Source organism: the organism of the source record quoted next, unplaced genomic scaffold, assembly GCF_019419815.1.
Source record: "Pyrus x bretschneideri cultivar Hongxiangsu unplaced genomic scaffold, Pyrus_bretschneideri_v1 Contig32, whole genome shotgun sequence".
Taxonomy (NCBI): Eukaryota; Viridiplantae; Streptophyta; class Magnoliopsida; order Rosales; family Rosaceae; genus Pyrus; species Pyrus x bretschneideri.
Window position 1 is genome coordinate 5,343,183 of NW_025999635.1, and position 19,450 is coordinate 5,362,632.

The window sequence follows — 19,450 nt, forward strand, 5'->3', positions numbered from 1 at the left end:
TACCCAAACGTGGTTCATCTTTTAGGAGGGAAAAGAATAGGACTAATTAACAACTGCTTCAAACCCATTACCCTTAGTTAATTATCTTTCTCTCCATGTTGGTGTCTAATTAAGTGACGTTTTGTGATGGTTAATTTGACACACGCATGGCTTTTTGGGTGTGCTAATGGAGTTCACCTTAGTGCTAAATATCAAGACATATGCATGGCTTTCTGATATTCATTAGTAATAAGGTGACATGTGACATATCACTTCGTGTTCCGACCACGCTGAAAAATCTCTCTTTAAATAGGATCTTTTTCTCAATTTACTACGCACCAGTTTCAAACTCTTCAATTCCTAGAATAATAATATCGCTTGTAATTAAAAACATAAGTAGTTTGTTTGGTTGTGATCGTGTTTCGAAATTAATGTTTACTAGTGACAAAATGCTAATTGTTTACTTCTACGAAGATTAAGGAATTGATAAAAATACAGAGGAGGTCAATTGACTTGGATCACAATGCAAGTTATATAATTACGAAAGGGGGTAAAAGGTTTAATTAGTTGTAAGATGGACAAATTCTTGTCGTTTAGCTTTATGGGAGATTAATTTAGAAAGTTAAGATAATTAAGATGGATCCATGTGATCGATTAGCTTTTGTAATAATCACCCATTTGAAAACCTTTAAATATATATGTGTGAATCTTTGTGGTCTAAGTGAATTTCAACAACATTACAAAAAAAAGGGTCCCATATTATCATTGCATTTACATGCCATGCTCTATCATTTGGTGTTTCTGTTCAGAAGGGAAAAAAACAAAAACAAAAGATGCTGTAAAGATTAAGATAGGTTAAGACTTGTGAGCACCGCCAGTTATTTCGAGAGTATGTATAGAGATAGACAAGCAAAATGATTTATAAGACCTTCTAAAGCAAAGGGATAGAAAAGGTAGGGGAAATTGCTAATTGTGAGGGACGGTTTTGGGAAGCTGCCCAAATTACATATTGTTGGATGCGCGTTCATGGTTATCCGCTTCATTTTCATACATCAAACAAGTTTTCTTGAAGGAGGTATTTTTAAGTTGAATCCAACTCAAGCTCAACAAGAACCACCATAGGGTGGCCCAGTGGTTAATAACGAGTTTTAGATTTGTATTCCATACGGCATGTTTTGGATTTGATTCCTGACGTTGATAAATCACACGATGATGGCAAAGGGAATCCTGGTGTTATCTTAATGCTAACGGTTTTTAAAATTTTTCACCATAATCCCCTCATACCCATCTTGTGTGAAATAGTTAGGAAAAACATTAGAAAAAGAGTTGAGTTTGATAACATTTTATGTGTATTGTTATAAATTTTAGATTATTCATGGGAAAAATTACGTTTGGTGATCATAGAGTGTTTCTTATCCTCCCCACACCCACCTTCTCTTTAAAATGCATTGTTTCATACTTATGCTTTCCTCCCTTTCGAAGCACATCAAAGACTAAATGCTATGAAAACTGTGGAGGAAATTCAACCTCCCAAGGAAAACCCCAAAAACCACCATCATTTCCTTTTGGAAGATGAACTTCACTTTATACTCATATATGTTTGTTGGATACTTGTCTAAAACCCTAGTCTGCATCTTAATCATAAGTTTCATCTTTCTCTTTTGCACCACTTTTTTGGCCAAGCTTTCAAAGCTTATAATTACCATTGTTGGTCATTTCTGGAGACATTGGAGGACAACCAACGTGCCCGTGGGAGTCCAATGAATCATCACAATTTCTTCTTTCTTCTCGCTAAGGCTCCATCCTCATCAAACCGAGCTTGCTTGCTACTGGCTATCTGCTCAATTTTCATCCCAAGACTTCTTTTTTTTTTGACAAATCCCAAGACTTTCACCTAACCCTTTTCCTAAACTTACATGCAAAATTTTCCTCCACATGCATCTCACTAATTAGCGTCCAAAAAAAGCATTTAAGTCGTTAGGTTTAATTATGATTAAACGCGTAAGGGTAAACCTTTTTGCTCATTTGAGTTGAAAGTTAAAACGTTCACTTCTCTTAATTATAATCGTATTTATACAATATTTTCACACTATTTAAACAAATCCCTATAGCAAAGAATTCATAATTGATATTTGTTTTCTTGTTAAGCTTGGTCAACAGAAAATGTTTTGGTTTTTGACATTTTGTGTGGCAAATGTTGGTGGAGATGAAGAAAATGATTGCCTAGCGGATGGGGATGCAGCGTCACTTCACTTGCGATTTTACGATTTCACATCCTTTCTCCACACAAAATTGCTACTTTTACCATATTTATAAGAGCTCGAATCTTCTGCACTTATTTTGTATGCGACCTCTATTATTGATTGACACATGTTACTTTTATGACAACAAAGTTAAGTAAAGGTAAGTTTCTTAACATGTGTCAATCAATGATAAAGGAAATACAAAATGGTTGCTGAAAATTTGATCTCCATTTATACCATTTCTTTAATAGAGATGAGATTTACAAGTATTGGTGACTCTATCTCTATTATAGAGATGAACATATCATTCATCCATTCCGAGCCCAAACCATTTGGTATCCACACAAATGGCTAAAAAAAAAGCTTCTTAACAATGTCTTAACATATTGGATCAATCACAAAAACTATTAACATTTTCTTGTCAGAATTTTTTGGTTGCGATAGGAGCTAGCCTAAGCACAAATAAAAGGAACTTATAGAAGGGGCAAAAACCAACTTATTTAAGTACTCGTAGGATAAATAGTTCAGAGCTAGTTTACCAATAGCAAAACTCGACAGGTTCTCTTTCAATGCCTAAAACCCAATATAAACTAGAAAAGTTAGTACAGTCAACGATAGCGTGGAAGAGATCCGGTGTTGTTCTTCCAGTTTGCCCTCCTCGATGGCCGTGCCTTGTGGTGTAAGTGTCCCTTGACATTCAAGCCTCTGCACTTCTTTCCAGCAGAAGTGAGTCCGCGAAGCTCCCTGTGCTTGTGAACCGGATTGCAGATCCAACTTATCCTTGGGTTGTGGGCGGCATCAACCAAGATTACCTCATAATATTTGTATGTTGAATCCTATACAAGGAAAACGGTAAAAGGGGTAATTTTTCGATTTATACAGGCTGTAACGTTATGTTACGACTTAACTCATAGTCTAACAAGTATAGTTGTTTTGTTTGTTTATAAATGTACTTAGAAGTGTGACATATCAACTATGCCGTTTAATCATGTCTTAACAAGTGAATTAGTAACACTACGTGATAATGTTTTGAATACAAGTAAAAGATACTATAATATCAAACATTTGGAAGGTACAAGCATCGGTTGCCTGTTCCGTTCAGTTAGAGACTGATCAATGTCACCTGTCACATATATCACAACAAACCAACATGATTTTGTCAACGAGAAGAGGAAAACTTTGTGCAAACCCTAATCAGCATGTTGTGAATACCTCATTAACCTAGTAAGAGTTGAGAACTGTGAGGACGCCTAGTTTCCGGCCAGCGCACTCCTCTGCAACTGCGCGCTTGCTCCGTTGTAATTCCAATTGAGTGACGAACTGGTTTGTGGGTTTACCATACACAATATAGCAACTGGTCGCTTATGTCCACCTCGACTCACACACACACAGTAAACAACATAGGCCTGCAAAGAGGTAAACTTTAGTCACAAAATCTGAAGCACAGCAGGTAGAATTCCAACCAAGTCGTGAGGGATAAATAATACCATTATCTTCCACCCTTCGCATGCAAGATAGTAGACCATCTATGCTATTTCTTGATTTTTCGTATAACTGTGTCTGCATTACAGAGGAAGAATACTCTAGCAGCCGAATGAAATTCATGACATGCTTAACCATTTACAACTAAAACTCCAAATACTCAAAAATACTTAACCAAATGGTTGAAACCGGGCTGTGTTTCCGGCACACTGAAAAAATCAAGTATCCAACCACCAGAATCAGTCTATACATCTAGTTACATTGGTCACTGAATAAACCATAATTGAAAAACCATTGAAAAGATATACAACATGTATGTTTAACATCATTGCAAAGCAATTGAAAGCAAGACAAAATGAAGAATTTCATATGTACAATCTCAGAGATGAAGAATTTCATTACCTGCTCGGCCTGTAGCCCGATTGGCGAGCCTTATCGGGGCGTGGGGGATGAGTGATCTGCACAACAGAAGGATGCTGGCGGTATAACGTACCACTGCGAAACCGCATAACTCGGATGGCTTCCTCCTCTATAGAATACGAGCAAAATAATATCTTCAAATCTTAAGTTTCACCTTCAGGGGTTGGAAAGAAATGCAACGGAAATCACATTCAAATATTTTCTTAACTTCGCCAAGTTTTTCTCATCAGCCAAAACCACAACATCATTAAGTAGTCAAATACAACCTTAGAAAAATGGAAAAACCGAGAAAAAGAGACTCGTTCGGATTGAAGAAATCCTCAGTACTCAATGTCAAATTGGACCAATCTCCTCCTTACTCTCCCGTTTTTTCTACTAAAACTTGGACGTTTATATAGGTTTCGGAACTAGCTAGGCTTTTCAGTAATATTTTCCATTTCCCAAATTGGGCCTCCCTAGTGGTGATTTTTAGCCCAAACTTGTGCAAAATTTTCTGGGCCAAGAGTTTTCACAACAATTTTTTTTTTTTTTTTGAGGAAACAATAATATCTATATTAAGGGGATGGGACAGTAGGTTAAACCTTACACTGAGCTAACTATAATAATGCGGTTTAAATTCATTTTTGATGAGAATCAAACGTAAGACCTCCCACTTATAAGTAAAAAGGAATACCGCTAGATTAACCATAATAATGTGGTTCAAATTCGCCTTGGACAAAAATCTAACGTAAGACCTTCCACTTATAAGTGAAAAGGAATACAACTAGACTGTAGTACTAAGTAGCTTCGCAACAAAATTTTAAAACAAAGGAAGAAAATATCTATTTTTGGATGCATTCATAGTAAAATGTGTATATGGCCAAAATTTGTTTATATTCCCTTTTGTTTTCACAAAGTTCTACTTTCGTTCGCGTGTGTGTATATATATATATTGAAAAAAAGGGAGTATTATATTAATTTACATTAGTGGAGGGTAGTGGTAGATTTAGAATTTTAATATTGGATGGTACACTAGACGCTTGTTGGGTGACGGGCTAAAGACTAGGCCCGTCTAGGTGTATAGACAGATTTAAGTAAATTTATTCTATATGATATAAATAAGTGTCTATTTACTCTTAAAAATTGTATTGAGAATTTGTGTTTATTATTTAACATATAACACATAAAAATATTAGAATGTTTGTTTTACTAGTTTGGTGAATTTGATGTTATGATATGAAAGTTCAAGTTACGAGTTCGTAGTACATTACAAAATATTTTTCAAAGGCTGTTTTAATTTATAGTGAATTTAAAAATAAATAAAAAAAAGGTGTCAAACATATATGGTATAAAAATATTGGTTGAGTAATAGACCCCCTCTTTATTAAATAAAATGTTAAAGTTGCACAACCTAATTTGACAACAATTAGCCACTCAGTATTACGATATGGTAGTATTCCTCTTCAATTGTAAGTGAGAGGTCTTTGGTTCGAATCTCATAGATGACGAATTCGATACCAAATTAGGTTGCCCATTGTGTGGTTTAGCCCAACCCTCCCTTGTTTAATGTAAAAAAAATTCGTCATCTATGAGAACAATTAAAAAAAAATTAAGGGCAACCTAAAAGTTTTGTTTGACAACAATTAAAATAATAAAAAAGGTTCTAAAATAGATATTTCTTTTTGGTTCAAAGCTTCTGTTGAACAACCATGATGATCTTCTCTCTTCACCACTTGCACAGACCATTGGATGGTCCTCAGAGGTCCTCATAAGCACTTCTTTAGGCTTCCGGTGGTCCTGGGACTACCAGGGTCAATGAATGAATCCGCCCCTGAAAAAAAGGGTAGGGGAGAGAAAAAGAGAGGATTTGAATCCAAGAAATTGAACATAAATATCTTAACTATCAGAAAAAGTCATCACTTGCTTGCTATAATATATTTAGAGGACAATCTACTATATTTCGTTCATGTATTTCTAATAGTGTATCTTTGTTGTGGTATATAGAATATACCCCATTTGCTATCGAGAGGTAAATCACAACTCCAGTCTAATAGGTTTCATATCCTAATCAACCGGCCAAAGTCCACATATGTTATTGAAGTATTTTTATTTAGGTTAAACGTATTGTACATAACAACACAAAATATAAGGAATGATATATACATACATACATACATACATATATATATATATATATATATATATATCCAAGCAAACGAATAAATTAACAACAGAAAGATATGGGGGAAGCCAAGCCACCTCCCACTAAGAACCAAAACGTGGAGTCTTCTTTTTATACCTAGAAGTTGTGACGCCAATGGAACTCTGAACCATTTTTTATTAACCCTATCCACATTCATGACCTCGAGAATATCAACAGAAAACGAGTCAGAGACTCAGAGCCTGACAAACTAAGGAATCCACTCAATCCTGCCTCCTCCCAGATTTAGATAACGTAGAAAAGGGACGACAGAGATTCATAGTCTGAGAACTAAAAAAGGAGAAGAAAAAAACCATAAGGAATTTCAGTGATGTTTGGTGGAAGAAGCATGGGCGGAGGAGGGGGAGGAGGAAGCGTGTTTAGGACTGTGAGTAGGGCAGCAGTCACCAGAACTGTTGCTGGTGGCCCACCAATTCAAGAACCCCTTTCTTCTTCTTCTTCCAGTTCTTCTGCTGCTGCTAATACCACCACCACCACTTCCACTTCTAGGCACACCCAGAAGCCCAGTTCTTCCCACAATCTCTCTCTCTCCTCACCCACCTCACCTTTTGCCTCGTGCAATATTCCTCTGGCTTCCAGTTGTGGCACGCCCGGCTGGCCTTCTTCTCCTCGCTTTGATGATTTTGATTGGGTGACTCTGAATAATGGCATTAGCAGTGAGGATGATGAGAGAGTTTCACGCGGGTTTCTTGATGATTTTGTTCTTGGACCTGTTCCTTCCAAGGATGAAGTTCACAGTGCTGTCTCTGCCCTTCAACAGTAAGCAACTCAATACTCTTTTGTCTCAGATAACAAAAACCCTTTATGTTATTTTACTTTATGTGTTTTAGAGCCGTATGTAAATTAGTTCAGTTGGTCACAATTTTCATGCCCTGTTGCACTTGTTAGAATTCCCTTGCGTGTAAATTAGATTAGTTTATCATCTTGTCATAAAAATAATTTTTACGCTGACAGATGTGGGTCAGGTTAGTTGATGAGGACAGCTGTGCATGACCTATTGCATTCGAGTTTGAATCTCGCACCCCACAACTTAGATTAGTTTACCATCTTGTCGAATGAAAACAATGATTAACTGCCTGCCTTGTTGCATTTTATACTAATCACGCCTTGTTTGATGAAATGGGGTTTTGTGATTGGTAGGGTTATCAGTCCCTTCATCAGGGATAAGTTTGGTTCTGAGTCAGACAGCGCTGTGGACGATCAAATTACAAGGGCTTCTGCTGGGTTTGTGCACCCAGCATCTTCAGCTGGGTCAGAATTAGATCGGATGGAGCCTTCTGCCTATTTTTCTAATAATTCAAAGATGTTGCAGTCTTATGGTTCTGAAAGAGTTTATGATGCTTTCCATCTCTTGCAGACCGAGTCTTCTGTGCAGGTCCCTTTCTTTGTTGACCATTTTATTTTTACCAGAACGAGTCTTTTTTTCATATATTTTTTTCTCAATTTTATTTTGAATTTATTCAGACCATTGACTCTTAAAAAAAAAAAAAAAATTGCAAATTATTCCAGAAAGGAATTCTTTTTTTAATTTCTATATTGCAGAGGATGCAATATAATAGCACCTGCTTTGTATTGTCTAATCTCATATGAACTTTTTATAATTATGTCTTAAGGGTTTTTTGTTGTGCAGAGAATGGTGATCTCCTTGTCATCTGATAGAGCGGTTTGGGATGCGGTAATGAACAATGAGGTGGTGCGCGAGCTCCGGGAATCTTTCTATGCAGGTTGGTATGATTTGGATTTCAGCAAGGACTATATTCTATAGACTATAGTTCATTGAATTTATATAAGGAAGATATTCTAGCATTTAATCAAGATTTGAAAAATGTTTTTTGTTCGATGTTGATGCCTCTTTAGTTAGATGAAATTACAAGTTAGAGCAACATGTTAGAAAATCCAAAAGAGAGCAATATACTAAGCAGCTGGAAAGTATGTAACAGTTGAGAGTGAAATACCTTGTCAATGCTGAAAGGTTGAAGGAATGTGCTCGTGACTTATGTTAGGTTCAATGTGAATTTTTCATCATATACGCAGATGAAGACAATAAATCCGAGAGTCCAGATGAGAATTCTGATGATAACGATAAAACAACAAACATTGTCAAGTGGATCTTTCAAAATACCATGGCAAAAGTCATGGAAGCAATCGAGAAAATTACGAAGGTCATGGGCGACTTATTTCAACCTCCAAGCAGGGAAAACGCGAAAGCAGAACCCAGCAATCGCTTTGAGGACAGGCTGAAAAAATCGTTCATGCTCTCCGTTGTGGTCCTGTTGATTGTGGTGGTTACTCGAACCCACAAGGCTTGACCCTAATCCGACGACATCACCAGCATATCTCCATTGGATGACTTGCAGTTGAAGTTTTCCACTCCATTGTTAGGCATTCTATGTTTCAAACTATGTTTTGTTATAAACTTCCAGTGCTTGGTACATTGGAGTTAGCAAGTTGCCTCCAATGTGGGGATTTATGGATACTAGCTATGGTTTTTTGTAATATTATCAGTATTTTTGCATTGCCACCTGAATCTTTTGGTAACAATTGCAACCGAATCGGTAATTACCGAATAGTTGAGGTCCAACTATGCAATTTTAATTTTCTTTTTCTGGGATGCACTTGAAAGGCCAAGTACGTCTAATCACTATTTATCCGAGTTCGAATTCCCTACCGGTAGATTTATCCGAGTTGAAGTTCCCTACCTGTAGATTGAAGTAGATTAAAATATAGCTTTGTTAGAGGGCGAGCATTGGTGCAAAACAAAAGGTTGTTCTTTAGTGATCAAAATGTTACATGTTTGAGTTGTAGAAACAACTTCTAGTAAACCTGCGTACAATAGACGTTCTCCCTTGACTCTCACGAAGTGAAAAGCGTTATTGATTTGAGGTCGCCTTTTAGAATATAGCTTTGTCAAACAGAAAATTGTGATCTACACTATACCTTTCCATGCAAAAAATAAAACTGTTTAATCACATGGACTCAGTAAAAAGAAAAAAGTTATCCTGAAAGAGATGGATTCACTTGAAAAAACTTCAAACAGTAACTGTTTAACCACATGGAGTCAGTAAAACTGTTTAACCGGATGAATTTTTCTGTCTGACCTACTAATTTTTACCTACAACCGCTTACATTTCATTACACTTGGCACCTTCAGTCTTCAGTAATTCTAGCAACATATTTACTCCTCAAGATTTTCCTCTACATATCCACCATTTCCAGCTTTTTCATGTGCATAATTCCCCCATTACACCTCAAAATGCACCTAATTTTTGTAACATCCCTGCATTCAATTCCTGTTAATCACATTTAGGAGGGAATCCACATCAGGAATTACAACAGCTCGCTCGCGTAGCTCTCTGAGAACGGTGCATTTCTTCTCTACAGTGTTGGCTACCACAACATCTTGATTAGACTTGCTATCTGAACCAGGTGCAACCTGCGTATCGTAAGCACAAAAATGAACATTATGTTCTCATTCATAATACTTGAATCTAGCTCGTACTCGTGGGAGGTCAAATCTAATGAAAAACTATTCTGTGCCGGGCAGATGACACGAAATCATCGTTCTTTGGATTGTGAAACAGAAAGAGCGAGTGGTAAGTAAACTAAACGTTATTAAACTTGATCACGGAATGATTAACATATATATAACCAGACAAAGATGATAAAAAGTTTCCATAATCGTGCTTTTCTTTCAGTTTAAGGAAAGTTAATGGCTGTGACTTACATCATAGAAGGTATCTCCTAGCCTCAGCTTGACTTTTCCGCTCTTGTAAACTAGCATTTTACCCATAAATCCGGCAGGCAACTCTTCCAAACTGCATCCCTTCTTTGGAGCACCTGTGCTCTCCAGTGATGTTGAGCTTCCAGCTTTCTCTTTGCCCGTGGCAGTGGCCGCTGGGTTTGATGTCAATGGCAAAATGGAAGGAAGTTGAATGAATAACAACTTCGCTTTCTCTTTTTCCTCCTGTCAAGCAAGTTTAGTAACAGCCAATCAAATATATCACTCTGTTTAGTGTTTAACATTGTTACATCAGAAATAAGTTACTAATCCAATACGCACCAGCAGCCCGAGTTCTGAAGCAGGATTTATAGTGCTCTCATCATACTCTTTTTCAGCATCCTCCCCAAATTCACTCTCATTAAGGATTTCTAAAAGCAAAACAAAAGATCAATGAATTACAAGATGGCTATAAACTAAAAGTGCCATTAACTGCATAAGGAAAACCGAAATGGTTTTCAGCTTTCAAAAAGAATACCTGGGTCTCCAGAGTTGGGTTGCCTGAGAGGGAGAGTAGTAGGATAGTATGTGTTCTCATAATCCTGCAGAAGCACCAGAGAATCGTTTGTGAGAGAGCAATACAAAGAGAGAGAGAGAGAGAGAGAGTGACGTAGAGACATATATGCCGCGGGTTCTTACCCAAAATTCTGTATTCTTGACAGTCTGAAGTGGTTCTGCTTCTGGATCGATAGCATCTTCCATGGTTACATCCGTTTCAGCTTCAGTAGAGGCTGAAGGAAAAGTTGAGAGGTTTTGCTCTTCATCATCAGAGTCTTTGAGAACTACACTGCCGCTTTTACCATCATTGCCGTCCTTTACAGCTCCAAATGTTCTGATAGAAGTTGAGGACGCACCTGCTCCTCCAGGACCAAACGCAACTTGCAGTGTAGCTGCAGATGAACAGCAAACATGAACGGAAAGCGAATCCAGGATAATCTAAAGCAACTATTGTACTCGACACATTTTCGGATAAGTAACATTATAACCAATCTCATAGTTATAAGAATCCATGTTGAATCTAAAGACGGTATGTGATACGCCAAGTTAATATGCAAGCAAAGTTAATGAGAAATTACATTTCTTTTCGACTCCCCGTCTTCTCTCCTGTAAATTCAAGAACAAGAATCAATCATTTGTTCAGCTAATCTTATATAATTGAAAGAAATCAAGAGTTATCAAATATCACATTCTATCCAACACATTGTCAAAGCAAAGTAGACATCATGGGAAAGTAAGAATAATTCCAGGTTATTGACTTCAGAACAACATTCCAGCTGCACGTATTGGCAAAACATATTATGTTTCCATTTCTAAACTAGTCTATATACGGGCACGACGACTCAAACTTAGAGCAAAAAAAATTCGAACTTGAATGCCAAAAAGATGAGCACACTTTTTTCGCCAATTGGCCCAACCCACGTGTGCAAACCATCTCCTTTTACCGCCAAATCCAAAAGTAAATTATTTTTCTTTCCGTATCTTTTATATGTCGAAAATTAAAGTCCAAACCCTAAACCTCCAAAAAGGAAATTACCACATTATGATTGTCCAATTTAATACCATACGGTCCGTACCAAACACACCCTCTGACCAAATCGTACGCTTGACCCCAACCAGCCTTATTTAACTTTTCAAAAAAGCCAAAAGCCGCTTAATCTCTTTTTTTTTTTTTTTTTTTAAAGAAAAAAAACCCAAGAATTAAAAGAAATAACAAATGAATAAAAAAATCACCTACAAAAACCAAGAAAATGAAAAATCAAAATACGGACAGCAATAAAGAAAGAAAAGAAGTTGAAAGCTGAGAGAGCGAGCTTACATTGTGCTGACTCAGCAGAGTCTGGGCCTGGCGAGTTTCTTGACCACCATCGCCGCCGTCGCCGACGTCGCTGCAGCGATTGGCAACTCAAAAATGTCAAATAAAAGACTAATAATGCTATGAATTTTGACAACAAAATGAAATTAAATGGAAATTGGAGGGTGAAATTATGAGAGTTACGGAGTGGGGGCAGTTGGTCCAAGCTTCTTGCGTGGCTGGACTCTGGGAATGAACCTAGGCTGGAAAGAAGAACAAGAATTTCAGATCTGAGATGGAGTTCTGGTGAAATTGAACAAGAATTTTGATGAGAGAGAGAGAGAGAAAGAGCGGGAAGTTACCCTTCTGCGACGGTGAGAGGGATCGTCGTTATCCATGGCTTTCTCGACGGAGAAGAAGGACGAAAAATAAAAATTGGGGAAAAAAGAGAAAGAGGGCGGGAATCGAACCCAGGTCGAGTGGACTTGACGATTGCACAATTACGCTATAAGGCTGTGTATCCAGACACTTAAATAATTATATACGAAGGTTGGACTATTCACATACCCATTTTTACTTCTCACAAACTCTCTAAATTTCCGACCAGCGGATCAACTGATTGAAAAAAATCAAAGAACAAAAATTAACAATGGGTGTGTGGATAGCACCACTCAATATAAACGCCATATAATAGAGTAATGCTAAATGAAATAACTAAACATAGAATAATTAAACTAAATTATGGTAGTTGTATCAATCTTACAGACCTTCATAAAGGCTAGAAGAATTCATGACACCATGCCTTCTATCGACAATTCGTGAGGCTTGTTAATGCATTTTTCTTACACTTTGCCTACTATTTAAGATTTTTTATTTTTATTTTCATTTATTTTTTATTTTTATAAAAGGATCTAAGAAAGGCTAGACCGAGGCCAAAATTATATTTTTATAAATTAGTACAAAACAGGATGGTAGTCATATATAAACGTGTTCTAACCGGTAAGAACACGCTCATTAGTAGAGCTGAAAATTTACACGTGTTCTTATCGGTAAGAACATGTTCAAAAGTAGAGCTAAATATTTGCAAGTGTTTTTACCGGTAATAACCTATGTAAATTTTCTACTCAATCAGTGAATGCGTTCTTACCAGTAAGAACCCTTCATATATAATTGTCTACTATGTTGTAGTAATTTCCAAAAAAATAATTTAAGGCTCCAGGATCTACTATTTCCTAGATCCTTTTTTGTTACATGCATTTTGCCAACACTTTGCCTATTATTTCGAAATAATTTAGAAGCGAGGCTATTGCCAGGGCTAATAGCAATGTTTTAGCATGCCACGATGCGATATCTATTTGGCCAAGTCTCTAAATACCAATCCATATTCCCCTCTCCACAAATCATTATCGCTTTTGTCTCGAGTGTTACCATAACCATAAAAACCGATCGTTGTTCTCATATTGATTAAAATTCCAATTGTAAAATGTCATTTAGTTTTCACGGCCTCAGACGCAGCTGTATAGTTAACACATAGTGCCCAATCTCATCATTACCACAATAAGCAATTTCAAGTTTTGGCACATATCAAAGAACCGGTTGTTGAAGATGAAGATCGAGTATAAGCGATTTTTCTTGTGCACATGTCAATAGCCGTTAGATTGATCTGCACGGTGGGTTTTTGCTACGACCGGGTTAAAAAAACAAAAAAAGACAAACGAAAAGTTTAAAAAAACTTTAGTTTTAATGAAAAATCACAAATAAAAGTTTAGTGAATAGTACCAGAAAAAGATAAAAATATGATTTTTCGTTAAAAATGAACAGTGCCAGGAGTTTTTCGTTAAAAATCCCAAAAAAAATACCCAAGACCCGTGCTTTTGCCTCTTCCCCTCCCGGTGCGCCAGAACCCCCGCCCCCCGCAACCACCACCCCATATCTAATCCTCACAAAACCAACCTCTCCCTACAAGGCTTCAAAGGGAAGCCTGTACATGCATGGTACGAGTGAGAAATGGGAGGGCCAATTCAACACAATGAAACAACAAAATGAGGTGTGAAGGAACATGTGTTAGAAACTAGTTAACATTGCCGGAAATGTACAGTACCCAGAATCACAATCACAATTGGGACTATTTCTAACAAGTTACACAGGTTCTTTTCCTCCTTCACAATCAAAGCTCAAAAGCGGGGCGACACCTAGGAACGATGATTGAACTCGATAGAAGAATATAAGCATGCTGTATGTATCTAGTGGCTTCATCCATGAGGATCTGGCAAACCTAGTAACACCACCACTTTGAAGAAATTAGATAACGAAATACATTGTAAAAGTAATCCTCACCACCTAGCATATTCAAACTCGCCGAAATGGACCACTTTCTACCTCAGGTCCTCTAACAATCATAGCAACACTCAAGACTTGGCAATTTCGGTTATGATCAGGGTTAGTTTTACTAAGATGCCAAAACAAGTGTAAAAAACCCATAAGACAGAACCAAAACTCTGGATATTCAAAAACAAGTGGTAACCAATACATACATGAATGATTTCTTTTACCTGCCAATGGAAAACTAGAAAAGAACATCAATATCCCATTGTTATATGAAAACACAGATAATATGAATAAAACATAACATTAGCTTCCACCTACCAAGAATGCCTTGAGTTGCAAGGCGTGATTACCTTTTAAATGGAAAGATAATGCATCACTGAAGCAGCTTCAGAAACCACGGCAGGCGGAAAAAATTAGGGTCCTTAACGTAAAAATTGGATTACAATAGAAACTAGAGAGGGAAAACCGTTAGGCAAAGCAACAAAACTAGTGATGCAACCCAACATAACATCACAAAACATTAGTACCAAATAATGGAAGTTCAGACGAAATTTGAACAAGGAAGAAATTAGTAGCTAGAATTTGTATGAGAAAAGTAACCAGAAAAATAACAAAATTACGTCCAACATAAGCACCCAAAATAATATGAATCATATTGTTTAAAGATGACTTCTCCAACATGAAACGATCAATGGAAGCTCCAGCCCAAGTCTCTGCAAAGGTCATAACATTACAGCAAGGTTAAAGATGTGAGTCCCAAACTTCAACAAAGTCATGGCAAGAGGTAAGAAATCGGTTCACAAGAGCTCCAAGAAACATCAGCCCTGTCAAAATTTTACATAATAGCAATGGAGAAGGGTCAAGTACTGCAAAAACAAGATATAAATGACTTATGCAGCACAATATAGAAAAATCAGATATGTGTGCCCCTCAACATAAGAACGGAAACTATAAAATGTAATCCTAGCCATTCGACTTTGAAGATCATCCCTGCACAACAAGCTTTTTGGGTGATTCAATTAATCACAAAAAAATGCACATTTTTCTTCATTCCATCCAGAGGAGTCGGAAAAGAAGGCTTGCGTTAGCCTCCATCACGCATTAGTATAAACCAGTGCCATAATTCAAGAAAAATAGAACCATATAAAACATTGTACAAAAGCCAGGATAGATATCCAGAACTTTCCTGGGGAATCACACACTGACAACGATGGCATGGTCATCTGTTTCTGTAAACAACCTTCATATATACAAAAGACCAAGTGAAAGTCCCGGTGTAAAATAAAAAGTGGAAAATTATAAGTAAATTAATAAACAGTACACATCGTTCACCCACCCCAATAAAAAGTGAGAAACCCAAAGCTATTTTTCGTCCTACATCACGCACATAAGCAGAAGGGAGCAAGAGACAGCGAGTTAAAATCCTTGTGAGTCTAATGCATAATGGTCTCTAGTTGAAGTGCTGAATATTAATTTCTATATATTGACACAGGTTGATATTTTTGTAAAAATGAAATGCCCTGGACCAAATATCCAATCAACACAACTCAAAATACCAAAATATAATTTGTATAACCAGGAATGAAGCAAAAAATGTGCAGTGCATACCTATCAGCTTGGAGGTATCATTTCGTTTCTGCCATGAACTTCTCATACTCTGCATCTGCACCATAAGTTGTCCTTTCCGCAGAAGAAGCATGAGGGGGAACCTGAGCACTCGTGGCCCATGGAACGTTACCAATGTTCTGAGATTGGTCTGCAGTTGATCCAGGTACATGGGCGGGGGGAGGCGGAGGTGGTGGAACTGCATTGTAGTACGATGAGTAACCATACGAAGCAGCAGGATAAGTGTGTTGGCCGTTTGGTGGCATTGGTGCTGAGGAGCCTCCATACATATTAGATTGTAGAGATTGGGTAGAGACGTTGTGTTCAGTTTGAACCCCTGGAGGGGGATAACTCTGTTGTGCTTCACTTGAAGTCACAGGTTGAGGTGGTGCCCCAGGTGGAGGAGGGTATCGTGCACCATAAGGAGCCATATGTTGACCCGCCATGGGAGGAGGATACATGGTTGAACCAGGGGGATGTGGAGGAGGTGGAGCATAAGGAGCATAAGGCGGAGGAACAGGGGGTCCCCAAGGAACAGGAGTACCCGCGTAGCTAGTAGGTGGTGCATTCCCAAGAGGACCACCTGCGGTAAACTGCTGGGATGGATAGGCACCAACAGGCTGGGGAACCGCGTATGTGGGCAGTGCCGATGCTGGAGGTCCAGGAGGCGCAGCAGGCTGAGGAGGCTTGCCAGCAACTCTGACAGCAATGGTTCGCTGGTCTAGGCGATAACCATTCATGCGTGCAATTGCATTATTAGCCATTTGAACATCTCCGTACTTCACAAAACCATAACCTTTACTTGCTCCAGTAACTCGGTCCTTGATAACTTTGGCCATCACAATATCACCAAATGGTGAAAACAATTGGATCAAACCATCATCGTCAAAAGTAGGTGGCAAGTATCCAATGTACAAGTTTGTCTCGTCATAGTCCTTGACTGGCTTGACTCCAATTGATCCCAAGCCTGGATGTGATGATGCACTAGCACTGCCAGTACTGTTAGCCCAAGGAGGATTGCTTGATGTACTGTTGCCTGGGCCAAGTGCTAATGTAGCGGTCTGCTTAGTTGCAGATTCAGGAACTGTCCCCCCTAACTCAGCCAAGAAGTTCTGATACTCATCATCCATTTTCTTCCCAGTTGTACCCTTCACTGGGCAATCAATGGTTGGATGCCCACCATCACCACATATCTTACAAAGAACATCACTCTTAAAGGTCGAAGTACGTGATGGACAAGCATACTGACGGTGCCCTGGCTCACCACACAACCTACAATACTCCTCATCCCTTATTGTCCCATTCAATGACGCAAGTTCCCTAAGTTGTTGCCTCTTATGCTCATTCAACACCTCATCGACAGGCTGCAAGAGTTTCTCCACCATCCCAGCCGCAGCATCAAGAGCGTCTTGTGTGTCGGCCTCAACCAAAACATGCAAGTCCTCGTTCTCGGAAGGGTCAGGTTTCAAATCCCTCTTCTGTTGTGACCTACCCTCTTTCACCGAACCTTTACCCCTAATGACAATTTTTGCACCAGTTTCTTTCTCCATCCTCTTCTGGGTATTACCCCTTGGCCCAATGATAAGTCCGATAAAATTGTATCCGGGATATTCCTTCATCGGTATGTAAAGCTTCTTGTGAAGCTTGGGTGGCCTGTAATCAGCCGGGGGCTTAAATGCTGGGTTCCTCTTAATAATCTGGGCAATAATTTCCTGTCTCTCTTTGTTCAACCTCTCACGGGCACGGAACTCTCTAGTATTAATCCTAATTCCCATGTTATCATATATAGGTTCCGGCGAAGGAGACCTAGCCCCTTCGGGACGATCATCTAAGGGCAACCCCGAAGACAGCATTCGACTAATCTCAAGCAACCTACTATTCAAAGCTTGAATTTCTGGATCAAACTCAATACCTCCCATGAAATCCGGCAGCTGAATCGCCTGCTTCGGCTCCTCATCCGCCCACCGCGACTTCCTCTTCCTCGTGCCACTGCCCGTCTCGCCACCACCACTCTGATTGTCCGACTCGGGCTGAGGATCCCACCGGCTGCGGCGACGGCGCCTGCTGGTCGTCTCCTCCTCCCCGCCCGAGCCATCCCTTTCGTTGCCGCTAGTGGTGTTGGTCAATCCGTTTTCCGACAGCAGCGGCTTCATAATAGCAAGCACCTTGCAGGCGTCAGTCGAGTTACCGTTCTCAGTAGCGGTATTGGGATTCGTGGAGGGGTCTCGAGCATAGGATGCTAGGGTTTCAGTGGGCGCTGGTTGAGACGGGCCATTGGAATCTGAGGCTAGGGCTTCTGCAGGGGGAGGAGGATTGAAATCGGAATGAGGAGGGTGAGGATCTAGGGATTCGATTGGAGGAGGAAGGTTAGGGTTTGATTGGAGAGCAGCCTCCATGGATTTGAGATTGGAGAAGCTTACAAATGTGTTAAAGCGGTGCGGGACGACGCGCCTCTGACAATTTATAGGAGGATTGGGCCAATTGTAAATGGGGTAAAGTAGCACCCAAGGTCCAGCCCATCTGGTTATCCGGTTCTGTCTTCGTACGAGAACTCACTCGGTCCGTTTAATGATCGGATATAGTTTTGGAGATACATGAAACATTTTTTTTAAGCGGATTTTAACGTAAAACTCTTAGTAATGTTTATTTTAACAAAAAATTACATTTTTATACTAAAATATCAATCTTGGTACAATTCACTTTAACTTTTATTTTATCATTATCGTTGAAACTCAAAGTTTTTAAATATTTTTCATTAGTTTTTTAATTCTACGTAATATTAATACTACTGAAAATAAATAGCTGAGATTAAAAATAAATAATTAAATAATTTTATTAAAAGCTACGTAGTATTCAAGCTGGGCCCCATACATCTTCTACTTCTATACACGACATGCTAATAATTTGTAAAGCAATGTTATTTAGACACACAAAAATTTTCGTTAACACATTTTTTTAGTAGAGGTGTGTTCCCTGTAATCTCAATTAGACATGCTCTTACAATTTGTGAGTAATGCTATAAATTACATTTTACATCCTCAAATTTGAGTGTAATTGTAATTGCAAACTCATATCTCAACTTTAAAACATTACAATGTCGTACACAAACTTACGATTTTCTTGTAATGTTATACATTTGTTAATTATTATGTCTATTTAACCGTTAATTACGATTTTATTGAAACAATTGTTAATGGTTGTTTAATGCATGTTTATATGATATAGCAAAAAGGGGGATTTCACTGATGATTTGATCAATTGAAATGAATGTAATGTTTTCATCAGATGTTGTAATATTGGATGAGTGGATGTAATGTTTTGAAAAGGGATCAGTGGACGTTGTAATATTAGAATGGATGATGTAAAGATTTGATCAACTGAAATTTATGCCAGCAATTTTATTGCAGAAAGAGGCCGGCTGTTTGAGAAGTATCCTCGCCGGAGTTGGATAGTCCTCTCTCTCTCAAATGCAAACCCAGACCAAGTAAGCCATCTGCTGCCATGTTTCTTTCCCTTGCAGCTCCCGTTGCAGAAGAGGCTTTTAACGATCAACAATGAGCCCCAAGAGTTGGATGTTCATCTCTCTCTCTCTCTCTCTCTCTCTAAATATATGCTTCTGCACA

At 38.4% G+C, this 19,450-nt stretch overlaps 3 protein-coding genes and 1 long non-coding RNA gene across 6 annotated transcripts; 1 reads left to right on the forward strand and 3 right to left on the reverse strand.

The window, feature by feature from the left end:
* Window positions 1-2,613: 2,613 nt before the first annotated feature.
* LOC103963382 lies at window positions 2,614-4,506 on the reverse strand. The gene is made up of 4 exons (XR_007260635.1): window positions 4,107-4,506; window positions 3,710-3,913; window positions 3,435-3,628; window positions 2,614-3,058 (listed from the first exon to the last, which is right to left on the reverse strand). It is a non-coding gene; the product is annotated as an uncharacterized LOC103963382 (long non-coding RNA).
* A 1,841-nt stretch (window positions 4,507-6,347) lies between these two features.
* LOC103932655 lies at window positions 6,348-8,877 on the forward strand. Of its 2 annotated transcripts, none has more exons than XM_009342288.3 (4): window positions 6,348-7,083; window positions 7,465-7,699; window positions 7,955-8,048; window positions 8,359-8,877. In XM_009342288.3, exons 1-4 carry the CDS (start codon window positions 6,635-6,637, stop codon window positions 8,631-8,633), a joined length of 1,053 nt encoding a protein of 350 aa, XP_009340563.1. In that variant the 5' UTR covers window positions 6,348-6,634; the 3' UTR covers window positions 8,634-8,877. The 2 variants fall into 2 exon arrangements, with proteins under 2 accessions (XP_009340563.1, XP_048446759.1); XM_048590802.1 differs by having other exon boundaries at window positions 8,328-8,502.
* A 427-nt stretch (window positions 8,878-9,304) lies between these two features.
* Window positions 9,305-12,508, reverse strand: LOC103963446. The gene is made up of 9 exons (XM_009376274.3): window positions 12,257-12,508; window positions 12,099-12,157; window positions 11,919-11,988; window positions 11,179-11,206; window positions 10,742-10,992; window positions 10,581-10,644; window positions 10,385-10,473; window positions 10,049-10,288; window positions 9,305-9,757 (listed from the first exon to the last, which is right to left on the reverse strand). The coding sequence occupies exons 1-9, from the start codon at window positions 12,290-12,292 to the stop codon at window positions 9,608-9,610; spliced, it is 987 nt and encodes a 328-aa protein (XP_009374549.2). The 5' UTR covers window positions 12,293-12,508; the 3' UTR covers window positions 9,305-9,607.
* A 2,116-nt stretch (window positions 12,509-14,624) lies between these two features.
* Window positions 14,625-18,240, reverse strand: LOC103963381 (splicing factor-like protein 1). 2 transcript variants are annotated; one of them, XM_048590378.1, is made up of 2 exons: window positions 15,831-18,240; window positions 14,625-14,935 (listed from the first exon to the last, which is right to left on the reverse strand). In XM_048590378.1, the coding sequence occupies exon 1, from the start codon at window positions 18,221-18,223 to the stop codon at window positions 15,848-15,850; it is 2,376 nt and encodes a 791-aa protein (XP_048446335.1). In that variant the 5' UTR covers window positions 18,224-18,240; the 3' UTR covers window positions 14,625-14,935; window positions 15,831-15,847. The 2 variants fall into 2 exon arrangements, with proteins under 2 accessions (XP_048446335.1, XP_009374466.2); XM_009376191.3 differs by having other exon boundaries at window positions 14,625-15,046.
* Window positions 18,241-19,450: the final 1,210 nt, after the last annotated feature.